The sequence below is a fragment of the Nomascus leucogenys genome, chromosome 6 (genome assembly GCF_006542625.1).
Source record: "Nomascus leucogenys isolate Asia chromosome 6, Asia_NLE_v1, whole genome shotgun sequence".
NCBI lineage: Eukaryota > Metazoa > Chordata > Mammalia > Primates > Hylobatidae > Nomascus > Nomascus leucogenys.
This window is the reverse complement of record NC_044386.1, coordinates 44,911,378-44,929,943: the sequence shown is the minus strand read 5'-3', so window position 1 is coordinate 44,929,943 and position 18,566 is coordinate 44,911,378. Positions and strand designations below refer to the sequence as shown.

The 18,566-nt window shown below is 36.0% G+C and overlaps 1 protein-coding gene across 3 annotated transcripts in view; it reads left to right on the top strand.

The window, feature by feature from the left end:
• The window catches only part of TEX9 (testis expressed 9), a 74,664-nt gene that overhangs the window by 13,260 nt on the left and 42,838 nt on the right, over positions 1–18,566 (top strand). Inside the window, exons 1-8 of one of the 3 annotated variants that reach the window (XM_030814054.1) lie at positions 2,158–2,185; positions 2,448–2,508; positions 7,227–7,306; positions 11,752–11,800; positions 12,591–12,673; positions 14,532–14,707; positions 17,470–17,552; positions 17,970–18,143. In XM_030814054.1, coding sequence (XP_030669914.1) covers positions 7,269–7,306; positions 11,752–11,800; positions 12,591–12,673; positions 14,532–14,707; positions 17,470–17,552; positions 17,970–18,143 — 603 coding nt within the window. In that variant the 5' untranslated portion in view covers positions 2,158–2,185; positions 2,448–2,508; positions 7,227–7,268. Of the gene's footprint in view, positions 1–2,157; positions 2,186–2,447; positions 2,509–7,226; positions 7,307–11,751; positions 11,801–12,590; positions 12,674–14,531; positions 14,708–17,469; positions 17,553–17,969; positions 18,144–18,566 lie in introns of those variants that run through there. The other 2 variants (XM_030814053.1, XM_030814052.1) reach the window with 2 other exon arrangements.

Genomic DNA, 18,566 nt, shown 5'->3' with positions numbered 1-18,566 from the left:
TAAATAGGGAATCCTTTCCCCATTGCTTGTTTTTGTCAGGTTTGTCAAAGATCAGATAGTTGTAGATATGCGGCATCATTTCTGAGGGCTCTGTTCTGTTCCATTGATCGATGTCTCTGTTGTGGTACCAGTACCATGCTGTTTTGGTTACTGTAGCCTTGTAGTATAGTTTGAAGTCAGGTAGCGTGATGCCTCCAGCTTTGTTCTTTTGGCTTAGGATTGACTTGGCGATGCGGGCTCTTTTTTGGTTCCATATGAACTTTAAAGTAGTTTTTTCCAATTCTGTGAAGAAAGTCATTGGTAGCTTGATGGGGATGGCATTGAACCTATAAATTATCTTGGGCAGGGCAGTATGGCCATTTTCATGAAATTGATTCTTCCAACCCATGAGCATGGAATGTTCTTCCATTTGTTTGTATCCTCTTTTATTTCCTTGAGCAGTGGTTTGTAGTTCTCCTTGAAGAGGTCCTTCACATCCCTTGTAAGTTGGATTCCTAGGTATTTTATTCTCTTTGAAGCAATTGTGAATGGGAGTTCACTCATGATTTGGCTCTCTGTTTGTCTGTTATTGGTGTACAAGAATGCTTGTGATTTTTGTACATTGATTTTGTATCCTGAGACTTTGCTGAAGTTGCTCATCAGCTTAAGGAGATTTTGGGCTGAGACAATGGGGTTTTCTAGATATACAATCATGTCATCTGCAAACAGGGACAATTTGACTTCCTCTTTTCCTAATTGAATACCCTTTATTTCCTTCTCCTGCCTGATTGCCCTGGCCAGAACTTCCAGCACTATGTTGAATAGGAGTGGCGAGAGAGGGCATCCCTGTCTTGTGCCAGTTTTCAAAGGGAATGCTTCCAGTTTTTGCCCATTCAGTATGATATTTGCTGTGGGTTTGTCATAGATAGCTCTTATTATTTTAAGGTACGTCCCATCAATACCTAATTTATTGAGAGTTTTTAGCATCAACGTTGTTGAATTTTGTCAAAGGCCTTTTCTGCATCTATTGAGATAATCATGTGGTTTTTGTCTTTGGTTCTGTTTATATGGTGGATTACATTTATTGATTTGCGTATGTTGAACCAGCCTTGCATCCCAGGGATGAAGCCCACTTGATCATGGTGTATAAGCTTTTTGATGTGCTGCTGGATTCGGTTTGCCAGTATTTTATTGAGGATTTTTGCATCAATGTTCATCAAGGATATTGGTCTGAAATTCTCTTTTTTGGTTATGTCTCTGCCAGGCTTTGGTATCAGGACGATGCTGGCCTCATAAATTGTGTTAGGGAGAATTCCCTCTTTTTCTATCGATTGGAATAGTTTCAGAAGGAATGGTACCAGTTCCTCCTTGTACCTCTGGTGGAATTCAGCTGTGAATCCATCAGGTCCTGGACTCTTTTTGGTTGGTAAGCTATTGATTATTGGCACAATTTCAGAGCCTGTTATTGGTCTATTCAGAGATTCAACTTCTTCCAGGTTTAATCTTGGGAGGGTGTATTTGTCGAGGAATTTATCCATTTCTTCTAGATTTTCTAGTTTATTTGCATAGAGGTGTTTGTAGTATTCTCTGATGGTAGATTGTATTTCTGTGGGATCAGTGGTGATATCCCCTTTTTCATTTTTTATTGCATCTATTGGATTCTTCTCTCTTTTCCTCTTTATTAGTCTTGCTAGCAGTCTATCAATTTTGTTGATCTTTTCAAAAAACCAGCTCCTGGATTCATTAATTTTTCAAAGGGTTTTTTGTGTCTCTATTTCCTTCAGTTCTGCTCTGATTTTAGTTATTTCTAGCCTTCTGCTAGTTTTTGAATGTGTTTGCTCTTGCTTTTCTAGTTCTTTTAATTGTGATGTTAGGGTGTCAATTTTGGATCTTTCCTGCTTTCTCTTGTGGGCATTTAGTGCTATAAATTTCCCTCTACACACTGCTTTGAATGTGTCCCAGAGATTCAAAAACCCAACTATTTGTTTCATCGATCTTTTCTTCATTTCAAATTCAGTTATTTTTGCTCTGATCTTCATTCCTTTTCTTCTACGAATTTTGGTTTGGTTTGTTCTTGCTTTTCTGGTTCTTTAAGATGCATTGCTGGCTGGATGTGGTGGCTGATGCCTGTAATCCCAGCAGTTCGGGAGGCCAAGGCACATGAATCACTTGAACCCAGAAGTTTGACACCAGCTTGGGCAACATGGTGAAACTCCATCTCTAGAAAAAATACAAATTAGTCACATGTGGTGGTGCATGCCTGTAGTCCCAACTACTTGGGGGGCTGAGGAGGGAGGATTGTTGAGCCCAGGAAGCTCTAGGCTGTAGTGAGCCATGATCATGCCACTGCACTACAGCCTGGGCAACAGAGTTTCTCTCTATCTCAAAGAAAAAAAAAAAAAAGAAAAAGAAAGAAAAGATGCATTACTAAGTCATTTATTTGAAGTTTTTGTTCTTTTTTGTTGTAGGCACTTACAGCTGCATAAATTTCGCTCTCAGTACTGCTTTCACTGTATCCCATAGATCTTGGTATGTTGTGTTTTCATTATCGTTTGTTTCAAGAAATTTCTCAGTTTTCTTCGTAGTTTCTTCATTGACCCACTGGTAATTTAGGTGCATATCATCTAATTTCTATGTCTTTGTATAGTTTCCAAAGTTCTGGTTATTAATTTCTAGTTTTATTCCATGTGGTCAGAGAAGATGCTTGATATTATTTCAATTTTTAAAATATTTTACAGCTTGTTTTGTGACCTAATATATGGTCTGTCCTTGAGAATGATATACATGCTGAGGAGAATAATGTGTATCTGTAGTCTTTGGATGAAATGTTCTGTAAATGTCTATTGGGTACACTTGTTCTGTAGTGGAGATTAAGTCTGATGTTTGTTGAGTTTCTTTCTGGGAGATCTGTCCAGTGCTAAAAGTGGGTGTTGAAGTCTCCAGCTATTACTGTATTGTGGTCTAGCTCTCTCTTTAGCTCGAATAATATTTGCTTTATGTATCTGGGTGCTCCAGTGTTGTGGGCATATATATACAATCATTATATCCTGTTGCTGGATTGACCTCTTTAGCCTTATATAATGACTTTCTTTGTCTCTTCTTACAGTTTTTGTTTTGAAATCTATTTTGTCTAAGTATAGGTTCTCCTGCTTTTTTTTTTTTTTGGTATAGAATATCTTTTTCTACCCTTTTTATTTTCAGTCTATATATATATATATATATATATATCTTTATAAGTAAAATATGTTTTTTGTAAGCCACAGATCATGGGGTCTTATTTTATCATCCATTAAACCAGTCCGTCTTTTGATTGAAGAGTTTAGTCCATTTACATTCAATGTTATTACTGATAAGGGCCTTAATCCTGCCATTTCATTATTTGTTTTCTGGTTGTCTTGTGGTATTCCTTCCTGTCTTCCTTTATTGAAGGTGATTTTCTCTTGTGGTATAATTTAATTTCCTGATTTTTATTTTTTGTGTGGTCATTGTTTGTTTTTTGGCTTGAGGTTACTGTGAGGTTTGCAAATACTGTCTTATAACCCATTGTTTAAAGCTGATGACAACTTGACACTGATTGCATAAACAGACATGCAAAAAGAAAACTAATACAAACTCTACACTTCACTTTTATCTCCCTAGTTTTTAACTTGTTGTTACTGTTTCTGTCTTACTGTACTATGTCTTAAAAAGTTGTTGTAGTTATTACTTTTAATTGGCTCATCATTTAGTCTTTCTACTTCAGAGGAGTTTACACTCAATTACAGTGTTACAATATTCTGTGTTTTTCTGTATGTTTACTATTACCAGTGAGTTTTGTACCTTCAGATGATTTCTTCTTGCTCGTCAACATCCTTTTCTTTTAGATTAAATAACTGCCTTTAGCATTGTTTGTAGGACAGGTCTAGTGTTGATGGAATGCTTCAGCTTTTGTTTTTCTGGGGAGGTCTGTTATTATCTTTCATGTTTGAAGGATATTTTGGTGGATATACTGTTCTAAGGTAAAATATATGTTTTTTTCTTCAGCACTTTAAATATGTCATGCCACTCTCTCCTGGTCTGTAAGGTTTCCACTGAGAAGTCTGCTGCTAGATGTACTGGAGCTTCTTTGTATGTTGTTTGTTTCTTTTTTCTTGCTGTTTTTAGGATCCTTTCTTTATCCTTGACCTTTGGGAGTTTGATTATTAAATGCCTTGAGGTAGTCTTTTTTGGGTTAAATCTGCTTGGTGTTCTATAATCTTCTTTTACTTGAACACTGATAACTTTCTCTAGGTTTGGGAAGTTCTCTGATATTATCCCTTCGAATAAACTTTCTACCTCTATCTCTCTTTCTGCCTCTTCTTTAAGGCCAATAACTCTTATATTTGCCCCTTTGAGCCTATTTTCTAGATCTTGTAGGCATGCTTCATTCTTTTTTCTTTTGTCTCCTTTGTATTTTCAAACAGCATGTCTTCAAGATTACTAATTCTTCTGCTTGATCAGTTCTGCTATTAAGAGACTCTGATGCAGCCTTCAGTATGTCAGTTGCATTTTTAACTCCAGAATTTCTCCTTGATTCTTTTTAATTATGTCAATCTCTTTGTTAAGTTTATCTGATAGAATTTTGAATTCCTTTTCTGTTACTTGAGTTTCTTTGAGCTTTCTCAAAACAGCTATTTTGAATTCACTGTCTGAAAGGTCACATGTCTCTGGTTTTCCAGGATTGGTCACTGGTGTCTTACTTAGCTCATTTGGCAAAGTCATGTTTTCCTGGATGATCTTGATACTTGTAGATGTTTGTCAGTGTCTAGGCATTGAAGAGTTAAGTACTGTAGTCTTCACAGTCTGGGTTTATTTGTGCCAGTCTTTCTTGAGAAGGCTTTCCAGTTATTTAAAGAGACTTGGGCCCCCTGCCCAATATCACTAGGGTTCTTGCAGACTTGTAGAGGCCTTGGTGGTCTTGGATAAGATTCGGAAGAATTCTCTGGGTTACCAGACAGAGACTCGTTCTCTTCCGTTATTTTCTCCCAAACAAATGGAGTCTCTTTCTCTCTGTGCTGAGCTGTCTGAAATTAGGGGTGTGATGATGCAAGCACCCTTGTGCCCAGCACCACTGGGATTGTGCTGGGTCAGACCTGAAGCCAGAACAGTACTGGATCTTGCCCACAACCTGCTATAAACACTACCTGGCTACCATCTATGTTCACTCAAGGCCTTAGAGCTCTACAATCAGCAGGTGATGAGGCCAGCCAGGTTTGTGTCCTTCCCTTCAGGGTGGCGAGTTCCCCCAGGCCCTGGGTGGGTCCAGAGATGCTGTCTGGTTGTCAGAGATTGAAGTTAGAAATCTTAGAAATTTATTTGGTGTTCTAGTGTTTTGTGGCTAAGTTGGCACTCAGACTACAACAAAGTCCTTCCTGCTCTTCACTCCCCTTTCCACAGGCAGAAGAGCCTCTCCTTGTGGTCACCACCACCACCAGTCCATAGCAGGGTCCTGCCAGGCCACTGCTAGTGTTCACTTAAAGCCCAAGGGCTTTTCAGTCATGTCGTGGTGAATGTTGCCAGGCCTGGGACTCACCCTTCAAGAGAGTGGGCTCCCCTCTGGCCCTGGGCAAATCTAGAAATGCTGTCTAAGAGTCAAATTCTGGAATCAGGCACCCCAAGAGTCCACGTGGTGCTCTGCCCCGCTGTGGCTGTGCTAGTACTTAAGGTGCAAGACAAAGGCCCCTTTACTTTTTCCTCTGCTTTCACAAGCAGAAGGAGTCTTTCACTCTAGCGACTACAACTGGGAATGTGCTGGGTCACCCCTGAAGTCAATATGTCTCAAAGCCCAAGGCCCATGGCCTACTATTAATACCTTGGTATTACTGCTGGTTATTTGGGGCCCAAGGTCCCTTTAGTCAGCAGGTGATGAATGCTGTCAGAACTGGGTCCTTCCCTTCAAGGCAGCAGGTTCCCTCTTGGCCCAGGATGTGTCTAGAAATGTCATTTAGGAGCTAGGGCTTGTAATGGTGGCTGCGTGACTCTGCCTGGCACCCTATTAGCTGCCTTCCATGGCCGAGTTGGTATCCAAGATGCAAGATAACATCCTCTTTGCTCTCCTCTCCTTAAACAGAAGGAATGAGACACTTTTGTTGCTGTGAACTGCACTGCCTGGTGTGGGGAAGGCATGGTGTAAGCAATCCTTTAGTGCCCTGGTTGGTGTTTTCCTAGGTCACAGTTGGTGTCTCCCTAGGTGCCACCCTAGTCCTCTGGCTCTGAGCCAAGCCCAACACTAGGATTTGCCTAGAAATTGGAGTCATTGTATCCTAGACTGCCCTTCAAGTTTACCTAGGACCCCAGAGCACTTTGGCCAGTGGTGGCGAGATTGGCTGACAAACTGGAGTTCTGACCCACGGTATGGGCGATTTTCCTCTGGCTATAGCTGGTCCAAATGCTTCCTCCATGCATGGGTACTCAAAGTCTCAGCCCCGCATGACTTTGCTCTCCACTCTGACAGGGCAGCACTGAGTTCAATGTACAGTTGCGCAGTCACTGTGCTGTCCCTCCCCTAAGTGCACAGACTCTTCAGGCTGCACAGCCACTGCAGGAGTGAGTCAGGGAGGGGTGGTGCCAGCTATTTAAGTCTCTCCAACCTTCTTCAATGCCTCTTTCAATGATATGAAGTTAAAACCAGGTACTGTGATTGCTCACCTGATTTTTGGTTCTCGTGATGGTGTTTTTGTGTGCAGGTAGTTGTTAAAATTTGGTGTTCCTGCAGAGGGTATGAATAGTGTAGCCTTCTGTTCCACCATCTTGCCTAACTTTCATTTCTTGATGTGTCTTTGCCAAAAGCTTTACCCCTGATACTTCACTTTTAGCATCTTCACAGTCTTCTCAACATTGAAGTTTTTCCTGATTTGAGACAAATTTTTCTACCCATTAAGTGAATTTATTTTTTAAATTTCTTGTGCCTCCTTCTAATTTCTATTGTATGCTGTATAAATTGGAAGACTCTAAAGGGATGGGGAAACTGGAGTTAGAAATATTATGTAAAGGCCTTGATATTCTTACATTTTCCCCTTAGGATGGAATTTTTTAACCCAGAACAAATGAAAGGTGCAACTAGTTTTATAGACCTTATCTTCATACTATAGCATTTAGAATTCTGTTCCTTTATGTTATGGAAACCTTGGACAATTCTGAAATGATGAAGGTTCAGAGAGGCACTTGAATATATCTTAGTGGTTTGTTTTTTCGCTATATGATATATGACCTATCTTTACTCATTTAAGAGAGATCGGCAAGAAGTACGATCTAGGCCTGTTTCAACACAAATGAAATCATGTGATGACGAAGATGATTACAGTTTAAGGTAAACAACTTAAATTCTCAAACACGTTTTTTTAAAATGATGTACATTGATCTTTATGTAAGATCTTTTTGCATGCAAACATTGAAAAATCTATAATTTGAAGAATAATGTAAATATAGGGGGCTTATACCAATCAGACACAGTGCAAGCCCTTTATCTCATGTAATTTTCAAAATATTATTTTGAAATGTATATTCTTGTCCTCATTTTAAAAACTTTAGAGAGGAAACAGGAAAAGTATATAATCAGTGTGAATAAAACTATGAAATCATATTGTAGCAGACGGAATGATGATCACCAAACATTCCAACTCTCTTACAGTTGTCATTGGGCTATGAACAGAAGTTTAGTTAATCTCTTCCAAGCCAAAACAGACAAAAACTGGTGTGTGAACCTCCAAATGACTTTCCAGCCATGAAGATGAGTAAAATTCCAATTGGTAAAATCTCCTAGCCTGGTCTCTGGGTGACCGTGTGTGGAACATGTAGAAAAAAAGGATCCTTCTTCCTCACTACTGTTGCATTGAATGGGTTAAGCTACTGGAATTTTTAGGTTACTATCCCGCTTATCTTTGCTGATGTTGAAATTGATATTGGGAATGGAATGCTGCATAACAAAAATTCAGAAGTGTGGCATTACCTTAGCAGTTAGGTGGGAGCCAGCAAGGAAACTGATATTGGAGGCTGAAAAGATAAAGGATTAATGTTATGTAGTGGCAATGAATTTAGTAAAACTGTCATCTGTGGTAAATTGGGAGGCACAACAGGTGTCTAATGAACTTGTTCTCTGGGGAAAGAGGCTAAAACACAGTATCAAAAGTATGTGCTGTTAAAGAAACAATTTTGGGGAACATTTGGCTGATTTGCAAGCAGAAATAAAAGGGAATACCTGATTATCTAATTCAGAGTCATAAAGATTTACAACCATGATTTCTTTGAAGAGCTTTATGGTTTTAACTCTTAGATTCAGGTTCTTTGATCCATTTTGAGTTAATTTTTGTATGTGGTATAAGAGTCAACCTCCATTCTTTTGCACATGGATAGCCATTTGTCTCAGCATTATTTGTGGAGAAGACTGTTCTTTCCCCATTGAATGTTCTTAGCACTTTTGTCAAAAATCAGTTGACTGTAGATATATGGTTTTATTTTTGGACTTTCATATCTGTTCCATTGATCTATATAGTTGTCATTATGCCAGTAGCACACTCTTGATTACCCTTGTTGTAATTGTGGAGTTGTGGAGTAAGCTGATTTTAGACCTCAAGAATTACAAGGTAAAATTGAGAAAATCTATAAGGAACAAAAGCCTATCAAAATTCAACCTTGGGACAAATATCAGACTAAACATGTGGACTTTATGACTACTGATAAAGTTTTTCAGTGGATTAAGGCTCCTCAGGGCAAGGATCAGATTAAATGGCACATAGTGAAACTTTTCATTTGGGTAAAATGGCCCATGGCAAAGACCTAACTGAAGTTATAGTCTCTCCTTAGAAGCTTGACAGTGTTAAAGCAACCCATTTTTAAATTGAGAAAGAGAGGTCCAGTGAAGAAATAAATAAAGAATTAGTCTTGGAAAGAATTGTAGGTGATGTAGTGGCTTGTAGAGCTGGCTGAAATTAAATAGGGAAGAAACCCACTAGTTTGGAGGAAAGTTTTATCAGCAAACAAACTCTAAGAATGGACTAAAATTATTTCTGGCTTTTAAAATATTAAAACAACTATGGGTACCCCGCCTCCCAGTATTCTAAGATCAAGAAGCAGGCTGTAAGAGGTGCACAGCCCTACAGGGTTTAGAGACAAAAGAGAAGTTTATTACTGACATGGCAGTATATTTGGCTCATGTGAAATATTGGGACATTATTCACTTATTCAAAAATAATTATTGCATACGATCCAGTATTTCCCTTCCTAGATATTTACCCAAGAGAAATATGGACATATATCCACGAAGAAACCTGCGTGTGAATTTTTAGATCCGTTTTATTCATAATTACCAAAACCTGGAAATATTTAAAATATTTATCAATTGGTGGCTGGATAAACAAATGATGGTATATCCATGCAATGGAATACAACTTGGCAATAAAAAGACATGAACTACTAATAGAATAACAACATAGTTGCTAAGTGAAAGAAGCCGGGCTAAAAAACATACATAATCTATGTTTTCACTTATTTGATGCTCTGGAAAAGGCAGAGCTTTAGGGACAGAAATCAAAGTGATTGTCTGGGGCTTGAGTAGGGGTTAGGGGACTACCAAGGAACACAAGGGAACTTTTTGAGATGATGGAAATACTGTCTGTCTTGGTGGTTGTGGTGGTTATGTGACCATATACATTTGCTAAAACGTATTGAACTGTATATGTAAAAAGAGTATATTGTGTGATGTATCAATTATATCTCAAACCTGAAAAAAATAATTTTTGAACACTGTTAGTGCCAGGTCTAGCTACTGGTATTACAGTGGTGAGTAAACAGACCTGATCTTGCTTCCAAGAAGTTAATATGTGTTGCTTTTGAGTATTTTTTAAGTACATCAATTACACATTTTTGTATTTTGATATACATATGTATGTGTACATATAACATGAAACCACTTATCTTTATTATATGTAATACTGTGATATTGTATGAAAAATAGATATTTAAGTTATCAAAATTCCAAAATTTGGATTATCCATAAGATTAGACATGATGTTTCTCCAGTAAACTAAAGAACTGAAATCGTGCTAACAACAGATGATGATGTTGTAATGATGACGCTGTTTACCTATCAGTTTTTTTTTTAATGCTGCTGTTTGAACAGATGGCTTTTACCATGTAAAACATGACATTTGGTGATCAGTGGGGAATTGCTGAATATGGGAGATAATTCTATAAAGAAACCATTCATTTCAGGTTGGAACAATGATATTCCACCTAAATAATTATAGTTAGGAAGAATATATTTTAATAGGTCTTCAACACCCAGGATGACTCTGTCAAAAAATGTGATGGGAAACCAGAGTTTAATTTCCTAATAATGTAGTATACATATCCTCCGGTATGCTTGAAGCATGGTTTACCATAGAGTTATTTCCATCATATTACAAACAGACATTTCATGGAGTTAAACAAAAGTAAGAATACCATATTATAGCTTATTTTTCATGGAAATACACTAGCAAAGTAATATCGCTGTGAAATCTGATGGAGACAGTTAACCCTTAAATGTCTTTTGGCTGATATGTATGCATGTGTGTGGGGGAATGGAATGAAAGGTACAGAAAATGTACTAAAGAAATGACAAACATTAATTTATAATGAGGAAGATTAAAGAGGACACTTAAAACTTGTATAACGTTTGGAAACATTTTCATGTCATTTGTGAGAATGATTTAGTTTCTGTAATTTTTAACATATTTTGAAAGCCTTTTTTTCTTCCCAGAGGTATTTCTAATAGTTAAGAGGTTTATTTATCTAAGTATATCTTTGTATTTAATATGAAAAAATTTATGCATGGCTAGCTAAGTGGGAGGCATCTGATGGAAAATAATTTTAGTTTTATGTCCTCTCCACTGGTTAGGAGTTCTCAGGGGATATAGTGGAGTTTTTTTTTGTAGCAATAATGGATGCTAATATGGTATGTTTTCAGAGATATAAATACAATGCCCAAGACAATGGGTTAGGCAAACTTATTCTGTAAAGGGGCAGATAGCAAATATTTTTAGATTTGTGGGCCATATACTCTGTTGTACCTGCTTAACTTTAAGGTTGTAGTGTGAAAACAGCCATAGATAATACATAAATGAATGAGTGGGTGGATTCAGCCTGTGGGCCATAGTTTGCAGACCTCCACAAACACTCCTTATTTGAAACTACAAATATATTTTGAAAAACCTTGTGTATAAAAATGAATTGCATTTTAGGTGTATGTATTCATGCACTCAACAAATACTTATGCCAGTAGTACCTGGCATATAAACTTTTAAATTGACTAGGCATCGAATATTGAACAAGGCTGACATGATTTCTACCCTCATAGAGTTCACAGTATAATGAGGAAAACAGGCACTGACCAGGTGTTTTAAGTGGATTAAAAGAACAGTAACATTGAGTGGGCTCACAATAAAAAGCCCTGTGGTGAATCATTTGTAAAATGGGTAATTGCTGTGGATAGCCCACAATTACTCTTTATGATTTCCATTCATTGAAATTTTTGCTACATTTTCCTACTAGAATATTGGCATTATAATGTATCTTCTCAAAGGTGAATTATTTAACCTAAGCATTTTTCTTGTTTATGGTACTCATTCAAAATAAATTAACATGTGGGTAACTAGAATTATAGCAAAGTCTGTTTGATTGTTGAATATTTTCCCTTTCAAATATAATTGTTGAATTTCATTGTCTCAGCTCAGTGTCATCTATTATTAATGTATAATGTTTATTTTTGGTCTGTAGAGGTCTATTACCATCTGAAGGGATAGTTCATCTTCATTCAGAAACTAAGGTATGAAATCTAAGTTTCTGTGAATGCGATTATATTCTGTAGAACTCAAGTTATTTTTTAGACTTTTCTTAGACAAAGCAGAGAAGGGGTATGACTCAACAGAAATAGAATATAAACCTTAATACTCAGAGGGATGCATTTATGAAATGTCACTCATAAAATAAATGGAATCCTTTGTTGTCTCATAATTTCACTGAATAATTTGGAGGTATAGTGGAAAAAATTCTAGGTGAAGTGACTTTGTAAACTGAGGCTTATTTTTTTTTCTGAAACTTAAATCTAGTAGAGAGAAGGCCTGAAAAAGAATGATACTCATATACGAAGAAGGTGATTTGAAAAGTTTGTTTGTTCATTTAAATATTTACAGTGTAGAGATCACTCTTCCAGGTGTAGAACATAGTGGGATCTATGTTTCCCATCCATGGAGACCTAAGCCAAGGGAACTGTATACTTAAAGGCCACGGAAGGTCTGCCTGGGGAATAATTGGTTCGTGAGGAGAACTAAATTCTGTGAGTCAGACGTCCAGATTTATTCATGACATTCCATTGGCTAGCTGAATATCGTTGAATCTTCAAGACTTATTTTCCTTATACTTGAATTTCTTGGTTTTGGTGTAATCTAGGTCTTTTCCAGCTATACAGTTTTGATATTCTTGAAAACACATTTTTGGTAATTCCATGAAAATAGCAGTTTTTCTGTGTAGCAAAATAGCAACTCTGCGTGTTACAGAATTGCTTTCTTTGGCAAATGATTAGACTCTAATCAATACTTTCAATGCTTTTCATGTAGCTAAAGACCAAAAACATTGATCCTGTAAACAAGGTTCAAAACAAATTACACTCTGCAAATAAAGGAAGGAAAACAAATTCAAGGTATAGTATAGTTTTCAAAGTATTTCTTTTTTTTTAGTTTTGTAATTCACAATACCATTATTCTTAATTATTAAGCTCTGTTTGTTTTTCCAGATCTTTTTACACCCTAAACATTAAGTTACACCACATATATCTTATCCACATTCAGTAATTTAGAACATTTTCTACTCAGAAATGTTTTGCAGCAGTTAACACATATTTTATATTGTTCTCTTAAGCAAAATTGCTAAATCTAAAATTTTTATAAATGTTATTTCTAGTGAGTTATTCTCTTAGAACTGTGTCTACAACTGAGGTTTGTTTTTTTTAATCTCTGCCTAGTTCTCCCAAATAGGCTCAATAGTGTAGTTTTTTAGTATTTGACAAAGTGCATACATTATTTTGTCTGTTGAGCTACAGAATGATTTGGCATGCTCTAAATAGGACTATAATATAATTATAATTTACATTTTGTTGTTTTGGGTGAGAAAGAATTCAAGATGGTTCTTAGTATTACAAGCATAAAAAGGGACCCAAGATGCTCCCTAGGATAGGATGCTTTCTAGAAAAGGTGGAGGATTGGGTTGCACCAACCATCTTCAGTAAGTTATTAAATTTATTTGTCTATTACTTACCCAAGCTGATCATTGCATTGTAATTCTGGAAAAATCTTTGTTCACTTTTGTGTCTTTTAATTGTTTAAATAACTTTTTTGTTTTTTTTAATAAAAGGGATGGAAAAAATAGAGTGAAGTGATAAGGAACAGAAAATAACTATACAATAGATTGAAGAAAGGAACATACATGCCACATACATGCATATATAACTGGAAAGGGTTATCTTTTCAGACTTCACATTTTTTTTTTAAAGTTGATTTTTCAAATAGAATTCTGAAGATCAAGACCTACTATTTGATAGCACAATAGGGTGACAATAGCCAATAATAACTTAATTGTATTTTTAAAATAACTTAAAGAGTGTAATTAGATTGTTTGTAACTGAAACAATAAATGCTTGAGGGGATGGATACCCCCTTCTCCATAATGTGCTCATTTCACCTTGCATTCCTGTATCAAAACATCTCATATACCCCATAAATGTGTATACCTACTGTGTACCCACAAAAAATTAAAATGAAAAGAATTCTGAAGCCTTTGTTTATGTTCTAAAAGTGAACTTGGCTTTCAGAACCATAAATTTGTTGATGTGTCAATGAATTAGGCCTGGCCCATTCCTCAGTGCCTTTAGAAATGAGTTTTATTTTGTCTGTCTTCTCCATTTCATTAAAAAAAAATTACATCCAACTTTTTGGTTAGTGTTGATCGTGGTAAGAATGTATTTCTTTGGGTGGAAAAAGTGTTGTTTGATTGAGCTATTAGCTCTTCACTCTGTAATTCTTTCTCAAGGGGTATTTTTCTTTGTTGTTTGTAGAATTATGGCCAGGATGATGTCAGTTTGTACAGTTTTTCTCTAGAAGCATGTAAATTTAAAAGCCATAGGCTGGATTTGACCTAGGAGGCCAAGTGCAGTACTCTTAATTTTGGTATTGCCTTATTTGGAGGCAAAGTCTAGACATCTGGCTTGATAAAGCCTTCTCTAGCTCTGTGGTCATGTGATTCATAAAAACCAAAAATCTGCTAAGTCTCTTGTAATATAGTCCTTGAAAGTATCATATGTAGATTTCGTCATAAATTTAAAATGTGTAATAGTAGTCTCTTGTAATATAATCCTTAAAAATATCAATTACAGATTTCATAAATTTAAATTTATAATAATTTTGATCTGCTTATTTGGGTAGAAGGCATATATCCTTTCTACCTTTCTATTTTGTTCATATGTACGTATATACATATATATGTATTTAATTTTTATTTTTTAGTGTTAAATTGAAATACTCTGATGTCCAAACTGCCGACGATGTTGCCATTCCAGAGGATTTCTCAGACTTTTCCCTTGCAAAAACAATTAGCAAAATTGAAGGGCAACTGGAGGAAGAAGGCTTACCTGAATATATAGATGATATTTTTTCTGGTGTTGGTAATGACATTGGAACAGGTAGATTTTCTTTTGTTTTTTATTTTTATCTTTATAGCACAGTTACTTAGAAGAAGAGATCTTGGGGAACTATTTCTTACATTTAAAAAAATGTATTGTGATGTCTTGGTTTGTTTCAGAATAATCTAGTAGGATGTGGTGGAGGGAGGAATGAATGGGATTATAGATGAAATAAAATTGGCCATGAGTCAGTCACTGTTAAAGATAGGTGGTGGGTAAATGAGGTTCATTGAACTTGCCTACTTTTATGTTTCATATTTTCCATTATAAAAAGTAAAAATAAAAATATATTGTACTAGTTTGATTGAATACATTTCAACTTAAGTTAAAATACCCATTGCTTATTGTTAAAATATTAAAAAAGTTTTTCTGAGTTTTTTCATTTACTGTTAATATATTTTATTTATTGCATGTTAAAATATGTTTTGTTTATTGCATGTTAAATCAACACATGCAAAAGGACAAATGAACTGACATTGCATCAGGTAAAACAATCAAATGAGTTTTCTAATGAATATAATTTTTCTTCTTATTAACTCATTCTTTGCATATCACTAGAATAATAATACTAAATTTCGATCAACCAAAAACATTACTAAATTTATGAGGAGCCTCCTATGCTATTGAAACAAAAAAGTAAGACAATTGAGTGTATATGAACTAGTTACTGCCGAACTATAATACAATTAATTGTGACTGCAGGCAAGCCACTTAGCCCCTCTGTAATAGCAGTTTATTCATTTGAAAATTTAGTAGTTTGTATTAGATGATCATAAAGTTTATGTATTAGTCTGTTCCTGCACTGCTATAAAGAAATACCTGAGACTGTAATTTATAAAGAAAAGGTTTAATTGGCTCATGGTACTGCAGGATGTACAGGAAGCATAGCAGTTTCTGCTTCTGGGGAGGCCTCAGGAAACCCAGTCATGGCGGAAGGCAAACAGGGAGTGACGCATCTCACACGGTGGGATCACGAACAAGAGACAGACCGGGGAGGTGCTACATGCTTTTAAACAACCAGATTTCATGAGAACTCACTATCATGAGGACACTACCAAAAGGGATGATACTAAACCATTCATGAGAAACTGCTGAATGGATCACCCCCATAATCCATTCACCTCCCACCAGGCCCTACCGCCAACACTGGGGATTACAATTCAACATGAGATTTGGGTGGGGACACAGATCCAAACCATATCAGTTTATCTTTAAAATTTTCTGATTCTATGAAAAATCATAATTTATATGTGTAATAATTATTGTGTTATACACTAGTCATAAGTAGGGAGCAGTTTTCTTCTGCACGTACTAACTGATCTAATCAAGCTTTCTAGGGCTAGTTATGGTAAGGGAAGGTAAATGGAGCAGTAAGTTGCCTTTAGGTCTCTCTAAGATGCTTTTGAGGATGTGATACCCAGGCATTGATTGTTCCTTGGTAGAGGAACATGGTCCCATGTCCCATGCCCGTTAGAACTTTGCCTCCCTGTGTTCCCTTTTTAGTATCAGTGGTCTAGGTATCTTCTCTTTTGGGAGAATTTTCTCTTATTTCAGATGATGCTTGGAATGGTTTGGTTGTGTGTGGGAGAAAAAGACCAAGAAGTAGTTTGTAAGATTACTTTGTAAGATTAAAGCTAGGGTCGAGTGGGGAGCAGAGTTTAGTACTGTGGGCCTCCAGACAAGGGAGCACTCTGCTCCTTGAGTTAGAGTTGAGGTAGAGTTACTAAGGTTAGAGTTAGGGAGAAAAAGAAATGGGAAAAGTCATGCTTTCCTATTTTTTCTTCCCTCTTTCCCTCAGAGGCCAACTACTGTCAACTTCGCCCTTTTTGTCATTTCCCTCTATTCCCTGCTCACCTGGAGTTACATGAGAGGCTGGTAGGAGAGTTGAGGCCAAAGAGACCTAGGTGGGGTTAGAGCCAACCATAATTCATCAGCTCCAGGATAACACTGAGGGCACTTAAAAAAGCCGGAAGTGTGTATGGAGATGTTTTATGCTCTGCACGTCACATGTGTATGGCTTAGTGGGATTTGTCCTAATGACTTCTCAGAGCAGTTCCAAGTGTTTCCTCAAGATAAATTCCATGATGGTAAGGGTTGTTTTATAATATACCTACTATGCCATTTTGAACAAATGACCGAATGACTTATGAATGAGTTCTAAGCTCAGTTTTCACTTTATTTACTTTATGGGCTTATAAACTTCAAAGATTTACTGCTGATATCATTGAATAATGAACTTTTGCTGGCAGTAAAGTACCAAAGATAGATCTTGAAGGTTTGTGGGAGAAAGCTTAGACAGTAAGGTATTAGTGTATTTCTTTGCTTCAAAGACACATATACTACATTTTAACTGCTCAGAAATTGGGATCTATGTTACAGTCAGTGGCATTTTGTAATCACAGTGGCTAGATTGAAGCTGAGTTTTGCTAGAGAAGATTTATGTTTGTTTCTGCCAAACACTCAGGGACATTACTGACCTGAGAACACTTTAAATTCTCTGATGTAGTTTGGACCACCCTGGTGAGTGTGAATTTAGTCTGAAAACTTATGTGAATACTACCTGTGATTTCTTTCTGCTGAGTGGATTTATTCTTCATTGACCTTTTCATTAGAACTGTTTAGTACCCATAGTGCCCCCTAACAGATATCTCCTATTTGACTCCCCATCTTGAGTATTTTCTTCTTTATAAAGTAACGGTCTTACAACTGATGTCATCTTAGATTCAGCAAAAGACAGTAAATATAATTATTTAAATTCACAGAAGCACAGATCAGATTTCTAAAGGCCAAACTCCGTGTTATGCAGGAGGAATTGGATAATGTTGTACGTGAATGCAATAAAAAGGTAAGTTTTAAAAACTTATTAAAAGGCTCTAATATTCAAAGACATTTTAGGAGCAATTTCAATTATATTTTTTGAATTACTTTATTTAGATATAAATCATAGTTAAATTTTGAATTCAAAGTGTATATAAGTACTGAACTTTATTCTGAGATGTTGAATTTTCACAGAGCTGAAATATCTTAAATTCTTGTTACAATTAGAATTCTCTATATTAGTCTTACAAATGTAGTGTATATAAGCTATTAAATGCAAATAAAACATTCGACTTCCATTTTTGAAGATAAAAATAGACTGTAATTTGTCTTTCATGAAATGTGTGTAAATATCAAAGAACATATGAAACTTCTTTTTTTCTGCTTTGTTTTGATAACAAATCTTATATATTTTTTCACATAATCTATAACTTCATAACTATAGGAGGATGAAATTCAGAATTTAAAGTCTCAAGTAAAAAATTTTGAAGAAGACTTTATGAGACAGCAGCGAACAATTAATATGCAACAGTCTCAAGTAGAAAAATACAAGACTCTTTTTGAAGAAGTAAACAAAAAGTGTGATGGATTACAGCAACAGTTGTCTTCAGTAGAAAGGGTAATTATTTTGGTATTTTTCCTAACTTAATGCCAAAGATACAATAAAATTATTAAGGTTACACATTTGTACAGATGCCATTTTGACAGTTCAGTTATTTTATTAGTATTTACTGAAAACTCTTTCCCCTTACATAGAATATTTTTAACAACTTTATTGAGATGTAGTTCACCCTTTTAAAGTAAACAATTCAATGGCTTTTGGTGTATTCATAGAATTGTGCAACTATCACCACAACCATTTTTGTAATCCCTAAAAGATACTTCATACCCTTTAGCCGCCACACCCTGACCCTGCTCCCCTCAATCCCTTACAGCCCTAGGCAACCACTATTCTATTTTATGTCTCAATAAATTTGTCTATTCTGGAAATCTCATATACATGGAATCATATAATATGTGGTCTTTTGTGACTGACTTTTAC